This window comes from Eubalaena glacialis, chromosome 7 (assembly GCF_028564815.1).
Source record: "Eubalaena glacialis isolate mEubGla1 chromosome 7, mEubGla1.1.hap2.+ XY, whole genome shotgun sequence".
NCBI classification, from domain to species: Eukaryota; Metazoa; Chordata; class Mammalia; order Artiodactyla; family Balaenidae; genus Eubalaena; species Eubalaena glacialis.
Window position 1 is genome coordinate 73755314 of NC_083722.1, and position 21085 is coordinate 73776398.

Sequence of the window (21085 nt, forward strand, 5' to 3'; positions counted from 1 at the left end):
CGCGCTTGTGACGGTTAGGGAGGGGCGGGACTCGGGGGACAACCGAGGGAAACCTGAGCTGCCCACCTCGCCCTCGGAACCCGACTCTCCAAAGCCGGGATTAGAGGCTTGGGGGCTGATGCCACACCCTGGCCAGGTGTGCGGGAGTCGAACAGGTGCTCGGCCGCCCCGCCCCCGGCCCCGGGAGGCCGGCGTAATGGCTGAGAGCCCGGGGCCAGGCCGCGGCTGGGGCCCAGGCAGTGCCCTGAGGCCAGCCACGCCACCAGGTGTCCGGCTCCCGCAGGACGGCCTGCGGAGGTCTGGGGAGGGGCGGACGGCAGGTGCTGACACCGGAGCCGCGCTGGGGGACGCGCCCTCATGGGACCGAGGCCCCTGGCCCGCTCCTTCCTCTCTCCCGCGCTGGGCCGGCCGAGTTGCGCGGTGCCCTCCGCGACGCTGGGGGCGCTGTAGCCGCGCTAGGCTTGGTGACGCCACGACCCCGCTGTGCTTGCGCCAGCCTCCCTGCACGCCGGTCCGCCATGGCCGCCGCGTTCGTGCTTCGGAGCCAGTATCGAGCGCGGCTCGCCCTTCGCTGTCCGCCTGCGCAGCTGCCATGGTGAGCCCGGACCCAGCGTCCCTGACCACCCGCTCCTACGGCCGGCGATTCCCGGCCCCCTAGACCCTGATCATACCTCTCCGCAGGGCCCCGCGGCGTGGGCATCGGCTCACGCCGGCGGATGACGAACTGTATCAGCGGACGCGCATCTCTCTGCTGCAGCGCGAGTCCCCGCACGATATGTACATCGACAGCTACAACAGCCGCGGCTTCACGGTCAACGGAAATCGCGTACTTGGGCCCTGTGCGCTACTCCCACACTCGGTGGTGCAGTGGAACGTGAGCCCTTCCCTGCAGTGAGGAAACCGAGGGCCAGAGTCACAGGCCTGCCCCCTGATTCTGTCCCTGGCACACCTGGCTTTTCTTTTGCCCCGCACTGGAGCAAGTAGAGGGCCTCTGGGGAAACCTAGGTGGACTTGTATTTAACTTGTCTCCTCTCCACACAGGTAGGTTCCCACCAGGACATCACCGAGGAAAGCTTCTCTCTCTTTTGGATGCTGGAGCCCCGAATAGGTATTGGAGGAGGGGAGGGCTGAAGTGCTGAGCCCCAGAAAGCCACCCTTTAGACAGACCTGGTTGTAGACTAGCCGTGCCCGTCCTTCCCTAGAGATTGTTGTGGTGGGCACTGGAGACCGGACTGAGCGGCTGCAGTCCCACTTGCTGCGAGCTATGAGGCAGCGGGGCATCGCTGTGGAAGTGCAGGACACAGTATGTCTGGGACTTGGGAATGCGGAGGGGAGCCTAAGCCTAGCACTAGCCCAGCTGATGCTGGCTTTCTCTTTGCAGCCCAATGCCTGTGCCACTTTCAACTTCCTGTGTCATGAAGGCCGAGTGACAGGAGCTGCTCTCATACCCCCACCTGGCGGGGCTGCACTCACATCTCTGGCCCAAGCTGCAGAATGAACCACCAGGAACTTACCTTACCTGTCCAGGAGGGCCCTGGCACCTTTTGCAGAATGCAGGGGTTCCCAAAGCTTTCACTAGCCCCTCCCCCTTTGTCACTGTAACACTTGTCTTGTTTGCCAGCAAATTAATAATTTAACCCACTTCTCTGATTTTGTATTAGGTGTGTTGCTGGCCAGGCGCTGCTGGCTCAGTGAGTTCTTGGAGGGGGTTGTGAAGGAACCAAGGGGTCATCTATTTGTCTACACTGCTTGGCCTCTCAGAGGCCAGGAGACAGTATAGGCACCTGTTCTAAGCTGTATATCTATCTACTTGCTGACATGCAGATTTGAGGGGACCTCTGTGTTTTCTCCACGAGGTCCTTTTAGAGATTCAAGTTAGAGAATATGTATGTGGGTCTCAACCTGATCCCATGTGGCCAAACTTTGGGCTAGCAGGAGGCCCCGTGGATGCCAGTCCAAAGCCCCATGGACTGTTCTGTGACCCTTCCTAAGCAGCCACAGGCAATTTCTGAGACCAAACCCTTGGGGGCCAGAGCTTGTCTGAGTTGCCTTTTGAGATGCCTCAGGAGGGGCTTTTTGAATCTAGTACTACCCCCCACTTCCAGTTCCTTGAAGCACCCTTATCTGGGGGCATCAGGCTTTCTCTGGAAATGAAGGTGCTTTGTTTTTGTGTATCTGTGATGGTGGCAGCTGCAGAGCCCCACCTGCTTGTTGACCTCAAAGATCAGGCATCACTTTTTTTCAAACTTTTATTGAAAAACCGAGGGTGTGCTGTATCCCTTTTCAGAAAAGACGCTTCTCATACCTGTTGGCAGAAGGACCAGCTGTGAGGTGAGGGCAGGAGCATGGAGGCATGGAAGAGACCTCCACCCCAAGGACAGAGGAGTGGAGAGGGTTGGTCACTTACGAATGGAGGCTGTGGACACCACCTTCCACCTGAGCTGAGGATGTTCTCTTCTCAAACTTGAGCTCTCCAGAATACATCATGGCTCTGAAGAGAGGCAGAAGTCAGATGTGGGTAGCTGGCCCTGGACCAGCCCCTCTACCTAATGTCCCAGCTCCCTAAGCTTACCGGACTTGGGTCAAACTCTTGGCACCAATGTCCTGGCAGGAGTGCTGGATGCCGGCAATTAGGTAGGGCACAAATTTGTGTATGGATCCTTTATCCTGCACAGCCCCAGACACCCCCTGGGCCACCTTGATTTTGTCAGCTTCACTGCAGGGAGAGGCAGGAAACAGGCAAAGTCGAAACATGGATGATGCTGCCAGTGCAGGGTTAGCATAGGGCAACCGACCTGCCTGTCCCACCTGAAATATCGGTTCTGGCTGCTGAGATGCTTGTCCATGGCATCGAGAGAACCCATACCACGATATTTCTTTAGCCGGATCCCATCAGAGAAGAAATACTCGCCAGGGGCTTCAGTGGTAGCAGCCAGGAGGGAGCCCATCATAACTATGGACAGAAGGAATGCTGGGGGAAGACCCTGAATGGCATTAGGGAAGGAGACCCACTAGGCTCTCTGAATGTTGGGCCTCACCTGTGGAGGCCCCAAGGGCCAAAGCTTTGGCAATATGGCCCACATTTTGGATTCCTCCATCAGCGATGACAGGAACACCAAAGCGCCGTGCATATTCTGACACCTTGTACACTGCTGTTGCTTGGGGCCGCCCACAGGCCAGCACTGTTGAGACATGGAGGAACAAATGGGGGTGGCGTTAGTGGGGACAGGCAAGAGGCTCTGTGGCCACAAATCAGCACCCAGGAGCTCTCAGTTACACCTGCACCAGGACTGCAGCCTGGTAGAGGAAGAGTCTTGTCTGGGATGGCTGCTGCCCCATCAGCCTTAAAAAGTACAAATAGCTGTGATGGTCTCCATTCACCCTTGGCATGTGTGCGTGCATATGTGCATGGCCCAGGGCAGCCTCAGGCACGTGCATTCAGCAGCCGGGAAAGCCCCGCCCAATTGATATCAGGTGGGGTAGGGGGTCACCGTGCAGTTAGTACCCAGAGACCCACCCCTTGCTCCCTGCATGGTGGGCAGCTCAGGCAAGATCAGGGCAGTGGTCGTGTGGAAGGAAGAGTGGACCCCGGAGTTGGTCCTTAAGCTGTGCCTACTGAGGAGATGTGGGCAGAGCAGGGCCTACCTGGTGGAGGTCCTGCCCTACAAACACCCCAGGAAGAGAAGGGAGCTGTGTTCTTGAGCAGCTCCCAAAACCATGGTCTGTCATTCAGTTTGCCCTGCCCACCCGTCAGCACCACAAACCCCGGGAGCTACAGCTACAGTCAACCAAGCAGCCGGGCAGTGGGCAGCTGGGCCGGGCCAGTGGACCGGGCCGGACTTACTATAGCAGCCCGTGACAGTAGAAGGGCATTTGGGGCTGTGGGACTTTATGTCTGGAGGGATCTTGGGAGCCGCTAAATAAAACAAACAGACCAGAGTTTAGAGAGGGCACGGAGCAGGAGCGGGGAGGCCAAGGCTAGGTGGGGGAGGAAGTGGCAGGTGAAGAATGACGAGAGCTCGTCTTCCAGCATGTTACCCATCCAAGGGGCCTGTTTGGCCCTGGGGCTGCCCCTACTGGAGGACTCAATGTAGTTCCCGTAAGAGCGCATGGCTCCAGGGCATGTGGGGCTAAGGGCCCTGCTAAAGCCAGGTCTCTGAGGGCCTTGCCAAAACGTCTTCTTACCTTCTTGAGTGATGCAGATGGAGCCACTGCCCATTCCCACCCGCAGGGCATCTACACCAGCATCAATGAGGTTCTTGGCCTGAGCAGCTGTGACCACTGCAGGGAGGAACAGGGACAAGGCTCACATGAAGGTCTACGTGGGAGCCTAGCTCCCCCACTCTCGCCCCACATCCTTCAGTGCCCAGTCTTGTCTCACCATTGCCTCCAATGACTTGGAGACTGAGGTATTTCTCTTTGATGTACTTGATCATGTTGATCTGGAAGATGGAGTTTCCCTGGGAAGAGTCCTGAGACAGGAAGGTAGTCCCAATGAGACTGTGGTATGACAGCTGCTCCTACCACCCCACCTTGCCTGTGCAGCAGCTCACCAAAACCACCACGTCCACACCAGCCTGGGCTAGCAAGTCCAGCCGATACTTGTCATCCTCATGAGTGCCAATGGCTGCTCCACACAGCAGCTGCTTCTTGGCATCTTTGGAGGCCAGTGGGTAATCTCGGTTTTTCTTCAGGTCTGTCCGGGCAATGATGGCCACCAGCTCATCATCTTCATTTACAATGGGTAACTTTCCTGGGGGCAGGGCAGGACATAAATCAGGACCTTGGTCTTTGGTTCCAGAACCCTTCCTACCTCTAGGACTCACCCTTCTTGCTGCGCTGCAGAATTTCATTTGCTTCCTTCAGTGTGATGCCTGCAGGGGCTACCACCAAGTCTTCCCTCTTTGTCATGATCTATAAGAGGGGAGTTGTGAGGAATGGCAATAGGAGATCAGGCCTCCCAACAGACCCTGCCCTAACTCAGGGGTGAGGTTCCAAAGACCACCATGTTTACACACCTGCACCCAGACTACCCTCAAGTAAACCCAACAGTCTGCAGCAATCTAGTGGCAAGAGTGAGAATTTAGTAGAAAGGACATCAGGTACATGGAGCACATTGTGGAGAAAGAGCCACACCAGAGAAATGACGGGAGGCTGAAGTTGGTCCTTGAGCACAGCCCCCACTCTGGGTGTGGCAAAAAATTTGGGTATGCTGGCAAACATTTGGGCAGATTGAAAGCCTTTGGTGGGGAAGGGATGCAGGAACCCCATGAAAGGGTCAGAAACTTAGCCGGGTGTTCATCTTTCCTGGACAGCAGAGGCCCTCAGAGTTGCCATTCAGACAACAGAACAGAATCCTTTATCTTTAGCCTGGGCTGTCAAGAGTTTGCCTGTGCTCTGTCAGTGGCACCCACCTCTCCCAAAAACTGGTCATGCTCCTCCTCCTTGAGAAAATCAATGTCCCTCGAGGAGATGATGCCCACCAGGCGGCTCCCCATCCGGCCTGTGTCAGTGATGGGGATACCACAGAAGCCATGCCGGGCCTTGGCTTCAAAGACATCCCGCACTCGATCCTTGGGACTGAGGACCACAGGGTCCGTGATGAATCCCTGCTCATATTTCTGGAAGGGATGGTGAAAAAGGGCACTTCTGAACCACTTTCATCAGACTTTTGGTCTGAAGCCTGGGATCTGTGCCAACTCCCCCTTTGGCAGTGCCACAGGATCAAATCACACAAACACTTCAAACCCAGAGCTAGAAGACATGAGTGAACTGCAGGCACTGTCCACCTGGCCCTCTTCTGTTGCTTTAAGACACAGGGTCTCAGGCTCTTCTCCTCAGGAATTGAACCCCCACAGTGGGAAAGAAAGGATCCTAAATCAGGAGAATAATTCCCCCACTCCCACCCCACTCCACCTCAGTGCAATTCCCAGGAGCTCTTGACCGTGATCTTTTCCCTTCTGACCTTCACTTTACGAACTTCATTGGCCTGGAATTCTGGTGTACAGTTGTGGTGGATGAAGCCAATACCACCTGTAAGCTGCAGGATACACAGAAAGAAAACAGGGGAAAAGTGACAAAGAAGAAGAGTGGCATGATTGTATGCCTTTGGGAAAGAGAGATGGGGCCCCTGCTTCTGCCCTCACATGCCACAGTGCTCACCGCCATTGCTATGGCCATCCCAGCCTCTGTGACTGTGTCCATGGGTGAGGAAACAAGTGGGGTCTTCAGAGTGATCTTTTTAGTCAGAGCAGAGGTCAGGTCCTAAAGAAATAAGGCCAACTAATGTGCAAAAGCACCTCATATACCTCAGGGTGGTGCCATGTTCCCTGCAAAACAGGTGCTCTGTATGACCTGCATGCCAGTAAGACCATTCCATAGCATCCACCCCCAAAAGCAATCTACTGAGGTAGTCGAGAGGGGACAGCAGCACTTTTATCCAACCTTGATACTTAGGATCCAATTCCTGTCCATACTCACCACTTGGTCTGCAGTGAAATCGATGTACCCGGGGAGAATGAGAAAGTCACTAGAGGGGAGGGGAATTGGGAGTAAGGGTCAGGCTTATGGCAGCCTGAGACGCCATCCTCATAAATCATCTCTTAAGGCATTCCGGCAGAGAGGGAAATGACCTAGCCCGAGTATCACAGGCAAGGCAGAGAACAAGGTAGAGATGGAGACAGCGGACCTTTTCTGCCACCTAGCTGTTATCAGCGCCTCTGGCATCCTGACAACTCCATGTGCCCAGAGAACGGAGTTTCTAACCTGGAAATCTCAGGCACTACCAAGATGCCTCCTCCATCCCGCCCGCTTCAGACCTGTCAAACTGAACCTGAGATGGGTGGGGAGTTTCCGGAACCTGTCCCCCACGCCCGAGCCAAGCGGGCTCAATGGAAGCCCCACCCGGCCTCCCAACCCTGCGCGCCGCTCCTCTCCTGGCCCAGGTGAGCCCGCTAGGCCCGCACTTGTAGGTGAGGCCGTCCCCGCAGTTGAACAGCTGCTGTGCCGTGAGCCCGTCGTCCGGCACGTAGGACGTGCCCCCGCTAATCAGGTAGTCGGCCATGGCTAGCGCGGGGCAAGGCCGCGCGTCTCCGAGGACGGCGCCGCAGAGGCCTCCGCCTTCTGGGCCGCGCCAATATAAACCCGCCGATATCGTCACTGCGCCCAGCACGTCGCCGACGTCAGGACGCAGCACGCACGTACAGAACGCGTACGCTTCTAGGGCGGGGCTGGCGGTAGGGAACGCAGGCGCATAGCACAGCCTAGGGCTGTTTCCTGTTGCTACCCCCTCCCGCAGGGCCTCGCCCGTCCAACGAACAGGCAAGGCTTTGCTGCCACTGTCCCGCCTGGCTCCTCCCAAATGAAGAGACGTTGTTCACTAACATGTTGAAAAGACGTGCTTGTCATTCTTAATAAACAACTAGATTAAGAATACATAAGAGAAACAGAGTGGTATCTTTATATGATACACAAGTGTATGTTACAAGAATTCCATCAGGCACAGAAGCCTCAGGTTTAAGGCCTCAATGTTAGGCCAAAAAAAAAAAAAAAGACATGGTAAAGTTTTTACTTTAACATCTAAAATGTCACTTGTCATAAAGGAGGGTGTAATAGAAATTGTCTTTAATAAATCATAATTGAAGTTCCCCTCATTTTCCTTCCATTAAGATGCTAGGTTTATGTCTGAGCATGAAGAAAGAAAAGACCATGGCTCCCCTGTGGTCAGCAAAGTCTGCCAGTCAGAGTGGAAGCCAGCTGGGGAGATTCCCTGGAGGGTCCATCCATCATTAATTCCATCTTTCTGGAGGAAGGGAAGGGGCGACATTTCTCCTAACAGTCCAAGCCCTTTCCTCAGGCCCCACACAAAAAAAGTCAGCCAGCAACTGTCTAGGACATCTGGCTCTCAGGAAACCCAGAGCCCCCCATGGGCTGAGAAGTCTGCCACAGCAGATTTATGAAGATGCACAGGGGGCAAAGTTTCCTTTTACATTTGAAATAGAAGCAGTCTGAAAGGGTTCATAACTACACCAATAAAAAAAGAAAAGAAAAAAATGGAGGCCTCTTCTTTAGTGTGAAAGTGTCCGTTTTTTCCTGGATGGTCTCCCTTGCACCATGGCTGAGGGATCTCAGTGCATGGTGCTTGCGGTGGCCACCGCAATGGCCTCCTGAATTTCTCTTATCACCAGGATCCGAGTCAGCATCTGTCCCATCTGCTCTCTGCTGATAGGCTGGACTGAGTACCAGATTGGGCTGTTGGGGGCCACCACCGGCTCGGGCGTCAGGTAAAAGGTGTCATTCCGGCCTTTCACACTCTGGGGGCTGAAGAATACATGGGTAAAAGCTGGGTGAAACCACCATGATCTCAACCCTCCCACCATGAACCTCCTAAACAGATGCTATCTGCAAAAGATGGGAAGCTCTGGAAAGCATGGTGGCACAGCTCCTAAATTCCATGCAGCCAACACACACTACCTCTAGGACGTCCCTTTGGAGTTACTGCAAATGCCAGTGTTAGGCTGCCCATCTTCTGCTCCTCCCTCACACACTGCCAGGTGTGATTCCTCTGACTAGGGCTCCCAGGGCTCATCTACTTGAGTCCAACCATATCCCACTCTGAACCAATTTCAGCACCCAGAAGTTCCATCTCCAAGTCTTTGCTTATGTTGTTTCCTCTACTCCATCCACTGATAATTCCTCAACTTGATCTGAGGGACTCTGACTTCTCGGCTTGGCTATGATGCTGGGGCCTTTACCTGGACTCACACCCCCTCAACGTTGTGCTGTACTTCTCTTAAGTACTTAGCACATGCCATCCTCTAACAGTTATTCATCCACTGATTCAAGATTTATCAAAGGGCTGCTGTGTGCCAGGCCTGCACTAGGCGCTGATATTAAAAGAAATGAGTAAGACCCAAGAGTCCCTATATTATGGAGTTTACAGGTAAGAGGGGAGACAGACAGCAATTAAACAGTTACATAAAGACAAAGAAAATAACAAACAGTGGTAAGGGTTACAGAAGACACAGCCGGAGGGAACAGGCAGGGAATTTGGAAATGCTTCCCTAATAAAGCTCTTTTAAGGATTGATAGGAGCTAACTAGCTAAACAGGCAGGGGGTGGCAGGGTTTGCCCAACAGGGAAAAGTTCTGTGCAGAGGTCTTGAGGAAGGGAGAGCATGATGCCCTTCAGTGGAGAAGAGCCAGTGTGGCTAGAGAGCCAAGAGCTACACGGATGTGAGGTTAACAAGGGAGAGTACGTGAAAGGCCCTGCTGGCCACATTAGGATTACTGTCTTTCTCTATAGAGCAAAAGGAAACCACTAAAGGTTTTAATCTAAGTAACACGATAAGACCTACAATGTAGAAAGATCTTCTGGCATTGCTGTTAAGATGATATACCAAACTGCAGGGGCAGGAGAGAACGAAAGCCAAGGAAAGGAGTTCCCCTTAGATTGACAGTGGTGGTGAGAAAAGGTCAAGGCCAGGAAGATGAAGGGCTATGCTCAATATATGACAGAGGCAGCCTCTCTGTACCGTCCTCCCTCTACCTTCATCCTCTCTCCATGAAAGTGGACCATCAGGGAGCAGTGCTGGGCACATGCTTTGGGAAAACCAATAAGGTTGCTTCTATATTTAGCTTTTCGGAAGTGTGTTTTTACTCTGCCTGGGACTAGAGAATGCTTTTGTGCGCACGTGCACACACACACGTCACCCAGTCACAATAAAGCCTCCTCACCATTTAAAGAGGTAGAAATCGTAGAGCTTGATAGGACATCTCAGTGGATTCTCTGGATTTTCCGTCTGTTCTGCATACATGTCATCTGTAACTATAAAACATACCCCACCACCACCACAGACATGGCATCAGACTGCCTTTACTCAGGCTCAGATTAGAAACCTTAGGCTTCCAGCCATCCCAACCAGGAAATACTGGGAAGGAAAAGGGTGTGAGGCATGGGCAGTGAGTATGAAAGGAAAAGGTACCTATCATTTCTGGGGTGTCTCTGCTTCTACAAGAGTTTGAAGTTTCTGGCTGGGGAGAAGGGAATGGAAAATTCCTATCCAGCAAATCCCAATCTTCACACTCATTACTAGCCCCCCAGGCACAAGGGCAGGGCAGGACTAGTAGCACCTGTTTCTGCAACCCCTACCTCTTTCCCCTACCTTTCTGGCCAGTCTGGTGTATCCCAAGTGCCTTCAGGTACCGAATACTCGTGCTTTTATCCTTAGGGTTAGAGGGGTTCTTCTTTGTCTGTCGTAAGACCTTGGAGAAGGCCAGCTTCATGTGCTGGTCCACTGTCTTCAACAGGAAGTATCTGCACCACAAGTGAAAGCAAGGCAAAGGGAGGGGTGCCAGGAGGAGACCGTGACTTACCCTCCGCCATCAGGGCTTCAGAGGAGCCGCTGCCCACACTCCCAGAATCTGGGCAGGCCCACACCCAAACACACTGTCTAGTGGAGGAATCTCATCAAGACTGATGGTAGGGATCTGGCAAGGCTGTCTGCCTCACTGGTCAGCACACAAAATGTAGCCAAGTGGGGCTGAGGGCTTTCAGTAGCTCAAAGGCTCTCAAGTATATGTCAAAGGTATTCAGAAGTCCATCTGGATAGTTTCTACCCTCTTCACTGGGCAGATGCCAGCAGTGGCTAAGCATGGAGCCTCTAGAAGACTTACTTGGTGTTAAAGAACATGAGGGTGGTCAGCAGGGTGGAAGGGGAGTGAGCGCCGAGCTGCTTGCACTCCCACAGCATCTCCTCAGTCACGTGGCTGGGCAGGACATAGCCTAGGAGGAACAGAGTACTGCTACAACAAAAGGATGGCAGGCGGTCCCTCAAAAGTGCAGGATGGGAGGTGTGAAGCACAACAAGGACCACACAGGAGTACAAGCTTAACTGGAGAAGTCTTCCTGGGATATGGCAGAATCATCTGGAAAGCTTGTTAAAACACAAACAGCTGAGTCCCAACCCAAGTTTCTGGGCAGGACCCGAAAATGTGTGTTTTCAACAAGTTCCTAACACCACACTTTAAGAACCACTGCCCTACGTGATCACTCTCACCTGATGTTAATTCTTCCTCTAATTGCAGATTAATATGGGGTAGAAGGACATCCCTCAGAGAAACACCCAAAAGTATAAGCCAACCTCTCTGCATATATGCAAACTTCTCTGAAAAGAGGGTACAGAGCTTTCATCATACTTTCAAAGGTATCCAGGCCAGGGCCCAAAGAACTGGTATACATGCCCGTTTGCCCTTGTTAAACTTCTCATGTCTTCCATCTCTAGAAAGCAAACCCATTCTCATCCCCTTTGGAAAAAGGGGAGAATGATATTCAGATCTATTATAGGTTTCCTCCATAGGGCAAGTTTTACTGTAAGACCCTGGTTCATAAGCTAACTGAAAGCTGGACAGGGGCTAAGGCAGTGGTTTGATCAAGAGCCCTGGGCAGGCAGGTCTACACCAAAGGAAGATGACACTTCGGCTGATCATCAAGCCCCCTTCATATGTTCATTCAACAGTCAATGTCCAAGTGTATGTGTGCCAGGGACTGAGGGCATGGTGAAACAGCAACAGACACCAGCATTCTCCTGCAGGAGTTTCAGGATTCTCCAGGCAGGGAGTGAGGGTGGCACTTCTTAGAAGCAGGGGAATGTTCTGCCCAATACATTCCTTTTCTCTGTTCTTGCCAAAGCTGGCCCTCTGACTCCATTAGTGCACTTCCATCTCTTTAGGGAATGTCTGCCTCTACTATTCTATTTTGTGGCCCAATGGCAATGAGATAAACTTCCTTGCTCTCAGACAAATCTTAAGCGGGATGAGTGACAGAAGATAGCCCTCCTCAGGGAAGGCCAGCCCTAGGAGTGGCCCCAGGCATACCTTGGCATGCCCTATTTTCCCTGGGTTCACTCTGCCACCTGGTGTCACTTCCCTATAACCACTTCTTAACAACACAAAGTGAACTTTAATGCCTGAAATCCAGAACTCCTGGCACGGGCAACAGGAGATACAGATGGAAACAACATATAAAATCTCATAGTTCTGAATCTGAACTGTAAAGCATCAAAATGATCTATTTTATATTAATTTTTTTAGTTAGGCCTAGAAACCCAAGGAGCAATGAGCACCCCTACCATCCAGACTGTGATAACGAAATACCATTTAACACTGAAAAGTACCAGGCTCCGTGGAGAACTGATCAATTCCACAATGGGAGACAGAAAATGTCCAGGATAAGCCTGGAACATTCTGGCAAACCAGAAATCAAGGAAGTAGGATCATGTCAAATGAACTTAAGAGCCAATTTAAAGAGGCTCCAAATGGCCAAAGATGGGACAATTTGTGCATCATTAAAGATAACAAGTGCAATGAATTGAATCATATTAAATATGTTTAAATTAATTAGCTCACAATGATTCTTTAAACAAACAAACAAAAAAACCCCAGCTGGAGGAAGCTGGTAAACCAACTCATTACTGTGAAAACTGCTAAACAAAGAAGAAGAAACAAGCCCTTATCCTGTCTCTTCTATACAATCTATACTGCTAGGAATTCAAAGAGTTGACGAGGGAAAGTTTCTCTTTGTATTTCAGCTAATAATGAAGTAATAACATTAGAATACCACTGCTTGCAACTCCTCATGAATTAATGGATCCAGACATTATGGGCACCTGATGGAAGTAAGCAACCCATCTATGATGTAACCTTGCCAAAAAGAAAACACACAAAAAAAACAAAACTTGATTAATCAAGTCTTTATATGCAACTACCAATTAACTGTAAATACAGGGGACAGTAGAATATGTTAAATTACAGTATGGAGATATAATAGTAAAAATTAGACTTTTTAAAAGGCTAGTTTCTTCCATAAATAAATTGCAAGAAAAATAATCAAGGGGGAAATTAAAGATTAAAGCTAAACATTAAAAGGTATAACAGCAATTTCAATGTGTGGACCTTATCTGCAACTTGACTCAAACAAATAAAATTCTGATATTTATGGGACAATTAGAAATTCGAACAAAGGGTAGAATTTGATGACATTATGGACTTACCTTTTTAAAAAAAAGTATAATAAAGGCATTGTGGAATGTCAATAACACATATTAAAATATTTACGGATAAAGTGTCTGGGATTTACTTCAAAATAACATGGTTGGGGGAACAGGCAGTGTATATAGGGAACAAGATTTGCCATGGGTACATGGGAGTGCCATTAATTTATTCTGTTTATTTTATATGTGCTTGAAATTTCCATAATAAAAAGTTTTAAAAAGCAAACTTTATATAGCCACACTTGGTTTGAAATTTTGCAAATCATGTACAGTGATTCACTTACTCAGGTGTCTGTTCTAATGGCATCCCCTCAGAGAGGCCTCCCTCCTAATGTACCCGTAACACTTTCCATTCTCTGTGCTTTGTTCTTCAAAGCACTTATCATAAATTAATGTGATTATTTATACAGTCTCCCCCGTTAGACTGTAAGCTTCATTTTGTTCACTACTGAATTATATTATGTACACCTGGAACTGTCTGGCACATAGTAGGCACTCAAAAAAATATTTGTTTAAACAATATTTTTTTTAAAAGGTTAAGCATGTAACTATGACGACAAATGTTAACTAGACTAAATCATTTTGCAATATATACATACTGTATCAAATCACTGTTGTACACCTGAAACTAATATAGTGTTATATGTCAATTATATCTCAATTTTAAAAAAAGATTAAGAAAAAGTTAAACAACATACATTTTATTAAATCCAGAGCCAGGATTAAAACTCAGATATTCGTGTGGACATAAGGTTTTCAACTCATTTGGGTAAATACAAAGAAGCATGACTGCTGGATCCTAAGGTAAGAGAATGCTTGGGAATTCAGCCATTCTAATAGGTATATAGTGGTACATCACTGTATGCATGTATGTACGTATTTATGCATGCTGTGCCACGTGGCTTGCGGAATCTCAGTTCCCCGACCAGGCACTGAACCCGAGGCACGGCAGTGAAACCACCAAATCCTAATCAGTAGGCCACCAGGGAACTCCCATCACTGTTGTTTTAATTTGCCATTTCCTGATGATATATGATAAATATCTTTTCATATACTTATCTGCCAGCTTCTTTGGTGAGGCATCTGTTCAGATCCTTGACCCATTTTTTAACTGGGTTCTTTGTTTTGTTATTGTTGACTGTTAAGAGTTTTTTATATATTTTGGATCCCAGTCCTTTATCAGATATGTGTTTTGCAAAGATTTCCTCCCAGTCTGTGGCTTGTCTTTTCATTCTCTTAACAATGTGTTTCACAGAGAATAAGTTTTTGTTTGTTTTTTAAATTTTAATAAAGTCCAACTTACCAATTTTTTCGTTTCACAGATTGTGCTTTTTGTGTTGTATCTAAAAAGTTACCAACAAACCTGAGGTCACCTAGATTTTCTCCTATTTTATCTTCTAGGAGCTTTATAGCTTTACATTTAGGTCTATGATTCATTTTTTTAAAAAATATGTGGATGTCCAGTTGTTCCAACAGCGTTAGTTGAAAAGACTATCCTGGGAATCCCTGGCGGTCCAGTGGTTAGGACTTGGTGCTTTTCACTGCATGGCCCAGGTTCAATCCGTGGTCAGGGAACTAAGATCCCGCAAGCCACGTGGCGAGGCCAAAAAAATAAAACAAAACAAAACAAAAGACTATCCTTGCTCCATTTAACTGCCTTTGCCCCTTGGTCAAAGATAAACTGGTTATATTCGTGTGGTTCTATTTCTGGACTCTCTATTCTGTTCCACGGATCTGTCTGTTCTTTCACCAAAGACCTGCACACAATGTTTACAGCAGCTTTATTCATAATTACTGAAACGTGGAAACAACCAAAATGTCCTTTAATAGGTGAATGGATAAACAAACTGTGGCACATTCATAAAATGGAATATTATTCAGCAAAAAAAAGAAATGCGCTATCAAGCCATGAAAAGACATGCAAGAACATTAAATGAAGTTATTGAAAGAAATTAACACTAAATTATTCTAACTACATGACATTCTGGAAAAGGCAAGATTATGGAGACAGTAAAAAAGATCAGAGGTTGCCAGAGAGTCAGGGGAACGGAGGGAGGGATGAATAAGTGGAACACGGGGGATTTTACGGCAGTGAAACTTCTGTATGATACTGAATTGTAGATACATGTCATTATACATTTGTCAAAACCCACAGAATATACAACCCAAGGAGTGAACTCTAATGTAAACTTCAGACTTTAGTTAATAATAATGTACCAAACATGGGCTCATCAATTTTAACGAATACACTACACTAATACAAGATACTAATAATAGGGGAAACGCTGTGTGAGGGAGTATATGGGATTCTTTGTATCTCCTGCTCAGTTTTCCTGTAAACCTAAAACTGCTCTTAAAAATAGTTTATTTTTAAAAAAAAAAACAAACACCTCAAACATTCTACTGCGAAACTCATGTTCTTTCCAACACAACATGCTGCCCAGGTTATCCATGGGTAAAGCAAAAATTATGTTCTATATATGTAGAACGTATGTTTAAACATAAGGGGGAAAAAACTCAATATGTAATATAATTAACCTACAGATGAAATAGTTCATAATTCTTAATTTTTGCAAGGATTCTAATTTGAATCAATAAATTTTAATAGGGAAAAAAAATGGAGTAACTACCCCACACTCTGCATGCCCGTGTCCTTGCCACACTGGGACCAGCCAGATTCTCTGTCTGGTGAGCCGTGCCCCTTCCACATTAGGCCAAGCAGCACAGAGACTGATGTTTGGGGCCTGGGATTTATAACCTCCTCACCCACATGCTATATATCACAGCTAGCCACACAAGTAGCTGATCTTTCTTTTTTTTTTCTCCCCAGCTGATCTTTTTAAAACCCAGGTGCTAAAGACATCCAAGGACTAGGAAGATTCTTACCAAGTGGAGTGACTCGGGGCTGAACGTCCTTCAGAACTTCATGCAGCCACTCCGTGAATCGAACATAATAAAGATCGGAGAAAATGTCATCAACCCGTCCATTTTCAAAAAGATACTAAAAGAAAAATAATCAATAAAAGTTGTCGGTAGTCTCTTGGGCAAGTTGTTGAGGGGAAGCAAACATTTTTCTACCAGTACCCTCACCTCTCCCTACCCATTCCTCCCCCATTAACAAAACAACACACCAAGTCAAAACTGTCCAGCAGGGACTTCCCTGGTGGTCCAGTGGTTAAGAATCTGCCTTCCAATGCAGGGGACTCGGGTTCGATCCCTGGTTGGGGAACTAAGATCCCACATGCTGCGGGGCTACTGAGCCCATGCACCACTACTAGAGAGAAGCCCACACGCCGCAACGAAAGATTCTACGTGCTGCAACAAAGAGCCAACGCAGCCAAATAAATAAATTTTTAAAAAACTGTCCAGTGTGTGGCACTTTCACAGTATACTTCAGCATGTGAACTGCCTCTCACAACACTCTTGAGAGTTGGGTCAATGGAGCAGATTTTGTGAATGCTATTTCACCCAAGCAAGGCATTGTCTTGTGGTAGCAAAAATCACGATGTGGGCTCCAGGGCCAGCCTCTTATTAGCTATGGTATAAGTTTAGTAACTCATGCGAGTCTTTTAACTTTGGGGGCTCAGTTTCCTTGTTTGTAAATGGAGATGACTGTGCCTGCCTTCCAGGAGTGAGAGAGCATGGAATGAGACAAAGCATGTAGAGCAATTCACCCAGTGCTCTGGGTGACTGGTTAAGAAAGAGGAACAAAGTGGGAGATGGGCTTTTCTCAGGCCTAAGCAACAGGGTGAGTCCTAGTTAGCAACTGTTCTTCCATCATACTGTGGGCTTCTCCACAATAGCATTCAAACACTAAGAAATCCACCTCCGCTCTCCTAAACTGCCAGTCCTAAAATGAATTTCTCTGTTAATCTTCATCTTAGATGTCCTGAAAACCTAACTACAGTTGTATATTCTAGCTAGACACTTCCAAATAATTATTTTGCATTAATGCGGGAAACAATGAGAAGACAAGCTACATGTCAGCACGAGACTTTGTTCTGGATAAATTGCTTTTCTGCAAACTACATGTTTACTTTAATGAAAAGTGTTATATAAATGTTCCATGATAAAAAAAAGGCTCTAAGGTAATATATCAAATTTTTTTTAAAAAAATTTTTATTTATTTATTTATTTATTTATGGCTGTGTTGGGTCTTCATTTCTGTGTGAGGGCTTTTTCCAGTTGTGGCAAGCGGGGGCCACTCTTCATCGCAGTGCGCAGGCCTCTCACTATCGCGGCCTCTCTTGTTGCGGAGCACAGGCTCCAGACGCGCAGGCTCAGTAATTGTGGCTCACGGGCCTAGCTGCTCCGCGGCATGTGGGATCTTCCCAGACCAGGGCTTGAACCCGTGTCCCCTGCATTAGCAGGCAGATTCTCAACCACTGAGCCACCAGGGAAGCCCATATCAAATATTTTAATAGATGTTTCTCTAGATAGTGGGATTATGATGATGTTTATTTTATTTTTTAAAGTGAATATGTACATCTTTTCCAATTTTAAAAAATTCACTATATAATTGAAAGAGAATGTCTTTACTGTAACCACTTGCTTGTCATTTTACTAATTTGACTACCCAGCAAATACCCAATGGGAACACAGCTCAAACATGTTCCTGTGAAGTTCTGTTTCCTACCTTTTGAATACACAGGAAAATATAGTACAGCACATCTGGGTCATAGGGTTCACCTTCTCCATTTCGAGCTTCCCGTGTCATTAGACAGAGCCCATAATTCAACTCGGCCACAGCAGAAGAGATGAGATCTTCCTGGAATCGCAGCAATTGACGCCCTGCAACACAAGCCCCAGAGGTTAGTGAGGGTCCTGGCAACAGCCATCTCTTTACTGGTTGCTCATATCCCTGGAAGGAGGTTTCAGAGCAGACACCACCCATGAAGGTGCTGGGATGAAAATGGTCACCTGTATCTACGATCAGAACTAGCCTACAAAGACAATAATCCTGTTTGCCCTATTACACAAAGGGTTTCCTTCCCACAATCCTTCCTACTTCACGTATCCCCCCAATTATTATTAGGACCAAGACATGAAAGCAAAAACACAAAATCCACCCTCTGTAATATGAGGAAGTATGTGAGGATAATGCTAAGGAAGAGGGCCCCTGAGTGCACTCACTAATTCTTATCTCCTCCCAGAAGTCTCTCTGTCCCAGAAATCCATGTGTACAAAAATGCCTGATCTTGGGCAAACCCCACAAATTCTGCTCATTTATAGTAGGTCCGGCCTGCTTGTTGCTTGTCTTGAATTCAGCATACTATTTCAGATGGTGCTCCCTAGTGCCCAGAGAGCCAAGGGACACCACTTTCCTGCCATTCTGTCCTCCTGCTGCTTAAGTACCATTGCATTTTTGACAGAGTCCAACCCCCTTTCCCTCCCAAACACTTACTCCCAATGGGTGCCAGTCTGTTCTGAGCATCCTTCTCTAGCTCAGCGTTCTTGGTCTGTGCCCAGTTTTTCCATACTTCAAGCCCTTCTTCTGGCTTCAGAGAATTTGGAAGCAGAAGTTCTGGGGAAGGCTGTGCCTGTGACTGTGGTTCAACTTCAGCAACTTGGACAGTTTGAGCCTATGAGAGAGAAACCATCAAAATGTGTCCAAAGGCCTTTTGGCAAAACTGCCGGAAAAATGTTACTTATAGTAAAAAACAAAAACAAAAAACAAATGTACCATACTAATGTTAGATGTTAATAACTGCAGAAATTGGGTGTGGGGTTTATGGAAATTCTGCAATTTTTCTGTAAGTCTAAAACTGTTCTAAAAAATAAAAAAAAAATCTCAAAAAAAAAATGTTACTTATAGTTCTTTTAATTAAAAAACCTCTCTTCTCCTTGCTGTCCTACTTTCAAGAACCTCTGGAGTTCTATTCTTTACTCCAGAGACAGCAAAGGCTAGTGCAAAGCTCCTCAGTCTTGGTTGTACTTCTGAATCTCTGATTTAAAAACACCAATACCTGAGCTCCACCCCAGAATCTCTTTTTAAAGAGGTATCAGTCTTTTAAAAACCTTCCCATGTAAAAAGGCAATTCTAACGTTTAGTCACTGCTCAGAACTACTGGCACAAAGCACTGCTCATCAAACTACAATGCACAAATAAACCCCTTGGGGATTTTATTAAAATGCAGATTCTGATTAGAAAGACCTCAGGTGGGACCTAAGATTCTGCATTTCTAACAAGCTCCCAAATAAGGAAGCTGGTCTGCAGACTATACTTTGAATACCAAGTGTCCAGACTGTTAAACTTGGCTGCACCTTAAAATCACCTGGCTGATTTTAAAAAACACCCATGCCTGGGCCTTATCCACAGAGATTCTGATTTAATTGGTCGAAGGTGGAAGCCTGCCAGCAGTATTTTTAAAAGCTCTCCAGGTGATTCTAATGTCCAGTCATGGTTGAGAATCATCCTTCATGTTCCTTCTCAATAATACTGTTTTGGCTCATAAGGACATTTTCTAGAGACAGGAGGCACTGTTTTGTCTTCCTGCCTCCAAAGGAAGAGCAGTCCCATCCTCAATGGTCTGACAGCCAAACCACGCAGCCAAAGGGGCAGAGAATGTCCATGACCTTCAATCACAATCCCCATCAGGCAGGAAAGACACCAACACAGATACAAAGCACAGGTTCTTGGGTCTCACACATCTATCTACATTGTGAACAAATTCCCTTGAGCAATTTTCCATGCCAGGGCCTACTAAAGAGCTGAAGAATGCCAAATCATTCAAATTGAAGGCCAAATAACTTATTCATGACACAAATTTGCTTATCAATAAATAAAAATAAAAACTACCTTACTAGCTTTGATATAAGATACATGATCAAACAAAGAGATAAAAGAAATACCAGTGCTAGGCCCTTAAATGTCTGTCAACCCTGGAGCTCCCCTCTAGACACACTTCTCAGTTCAACTACCATTCTCCTTGGTGAGTCTCAACATTCCCAGTTTAGATCTCCATGTTTGTGGAAATGATTGCTAACTCTGTGACTCTATGCTAGACGGTCCCTTAATATACCCAGTGGGTACTGTACATCTCCAGCTGAACATCTGAAAGCCACCTCACATTAACATCTACGGAGAGAATTCATCACTTTGCCCATCCAGAAGTATTCTCCTCAGAGTACCCTCTCTTACCTTGTTCAATGGCAACACCATCTACCCAAGCTAGAAATCTAGGAGTCTGACTGGGTAAGCAGGTGGGGGCCAGAGGATGTGGGGCAGTGCTTCTCTGTCTTATTAGCCAGGGTCCCTTCACTGTGTGCCTCCACCCACTACATGTAACACTCCTAATCATCCTGACAACCAAAATTCTTCTACACATGCTCAAATGTCTGTCAGTGGGTAGGGGAAGTAGAAGTCTCATCCAGGTTGAAAACTACTGATGCAAGTAAGGCCTTCTACACTTGGTGTAGAGTTTTTCCTATTTGTGATGGAGACCTGAAAAGAGTTTTAAGTTGGGAAGTGACATAATCTTACATTTTAAGGAAATTATTCTTGAGCTGTAGAAAATGGATTAAAGAGCAAAAGTGGAAGTAGGTGCTGGTGGCCAAGACCAGGATGGTGGCAGTGAAATGATTTAAGAGATTCTGAGAAGTTTGGTGGTAGAATCAATGTGGCTTGTTGATGAATTGACTGTGAGGTGTAAGGTAAAGCAGACTCAAGGATCTCAAGGATGACTCCTGGGTTTCTGGCTTAAACAAATGGGTGAATGATGGTATCACTTTTTGAGATGGGATAGTTTTTGATAGTAGTAGAGGGGATGCTAATGAAGCGCTGAGATATCTTTAACAAATGCAAGTAAATAAATAAGTAGGCTGCTGAATGTATGGGAAAGGTCCTAAGGGGAAAGGTACAGTCTAGGGATAAAGATCTGTGTGTCAATGCAGTACATGGGTTAAGACATGGGCTCTAGAGCCAGCCTGTCCAAGGTTGAATGCCAACTCTGCTACTTACTAAAAGGTGGCTTTGGCCTTGTTGTTTAATCTCTCTGTGCCTCAGTTTCTTCATTTGTAAAATGGAGATAGTAGTAC

General features: G+C 47.3%; 3 protein-coding genes across 8 annotated transcripts in view; 1 reads left to right on the forward strand and 2 right to left on the reverse strand.

Moving 5' to 3' along the window:
• The first annotated feature begins 395 nt into the window (after positions 1-395).
• Positions 396-1650, forward strand: NDUFAF3 (NADH:ubiquinone oxidoreductase complex assembly factor 3). The gene is made up of 5 exons (XM_061195357.1): positions 396-595; positions 682-874; positions 1042-1108; positions 1203-1303; positions 1382-1650. The coding sequence occupies exons 1-5, from the start codon at positions 519-521 to the stop codon at positions 1496-1498; spliced, it is 555 nt and encodes a 184-aa protein (XP_061051340.1). The 5' UTR covers positions 396-518; the 3' UTR covers positions 1499-1650.
• A 585-nt stretch (positions 1651-2235) lies between these two features.
• IMPDH2 (inosine monophosphate dehydrogenase 2) lies at positions 2236-7146 on the reverse strand. 3 transcript variants are annotated; one of them, XM_061196757.1, is made up of 15 exons: positions 6966-7146; positions 6481-6529; positions 6163-6264; positions 5966-6040; positions 5415-5621; positions 4827-4914; positions 4554-4753; positions 4382-4472; positions 4186-4281; positions 3845-3916; positions 3039-3182; positions 2809-2953; positions 2573-2716; positions 2408-2491; positions 2236-2305 (listed from the first exon to the last, which is right to left on the reverse strand). In XM_061196757.1, the coding sequence occupies exons 1-15, from the start codon at positions 7061-7063 to the stop codon at positions 2284-2286; spliced, it is 1617 nt and encodes a 538-aa protein (XP_061052740.1). In that variant the 5' UTR covers positions 7064-7146; the 3' UTR covers positions 2236-2283. The 3 variants fall into 3 exon arrangements, with proteins under 3 accessions (XP_061052740.1, XP_061052738.1, XP_061052739.1); XM_061196755.1 differs by lacking the exon at positions 3845-3916 and having other exon boundaries at positions 6966-7145; XM_061196756.1 differs by lacking the exons at positions 3845-3916; positions 6481-6529 and having other exon boundaries at positions 6966-7053.
• A 460-nt stretch (positions 7147-7606) lies between these two features.
• Positions 7607-21085, reverse strand: part of QRICH1 (glutamine rich 1) — a 54374-nt gene continuing 40895 nt past the window's right edge. For all 4 annotated transcript variants that reach the window (XM_061196762.1, XM_061196758.1, XM_061196760.1 and 1 more), the window contains 7 exons: positions 18453-18630; positions 17685-17839; positions 15935-16049; positions 10674-10782; positions 10163-10314; positions 9735-9825; positions 7607-8319 (listed from right to left, as the gene is read on the reverse strand). In XM_061196762.1, the coding sequence (XP_061052745.1) occupies positions 8127-8319; positions 9735-9825; positions 10163-10314; positions 10674-10782; positions 15935-16049; positions 17685-17839; positions 18453-18630 (993 nt within the window). In that variant the 3' untranslated portion in view covers positions 7607-8126. The remainder of the gene's footprint in view (positions 8320-9734; positions 9826-10162; positions 10315-10673; positions 10783-15934; positions 16050-17684; positions 17840-18452; positions 18631-21085) is intronic.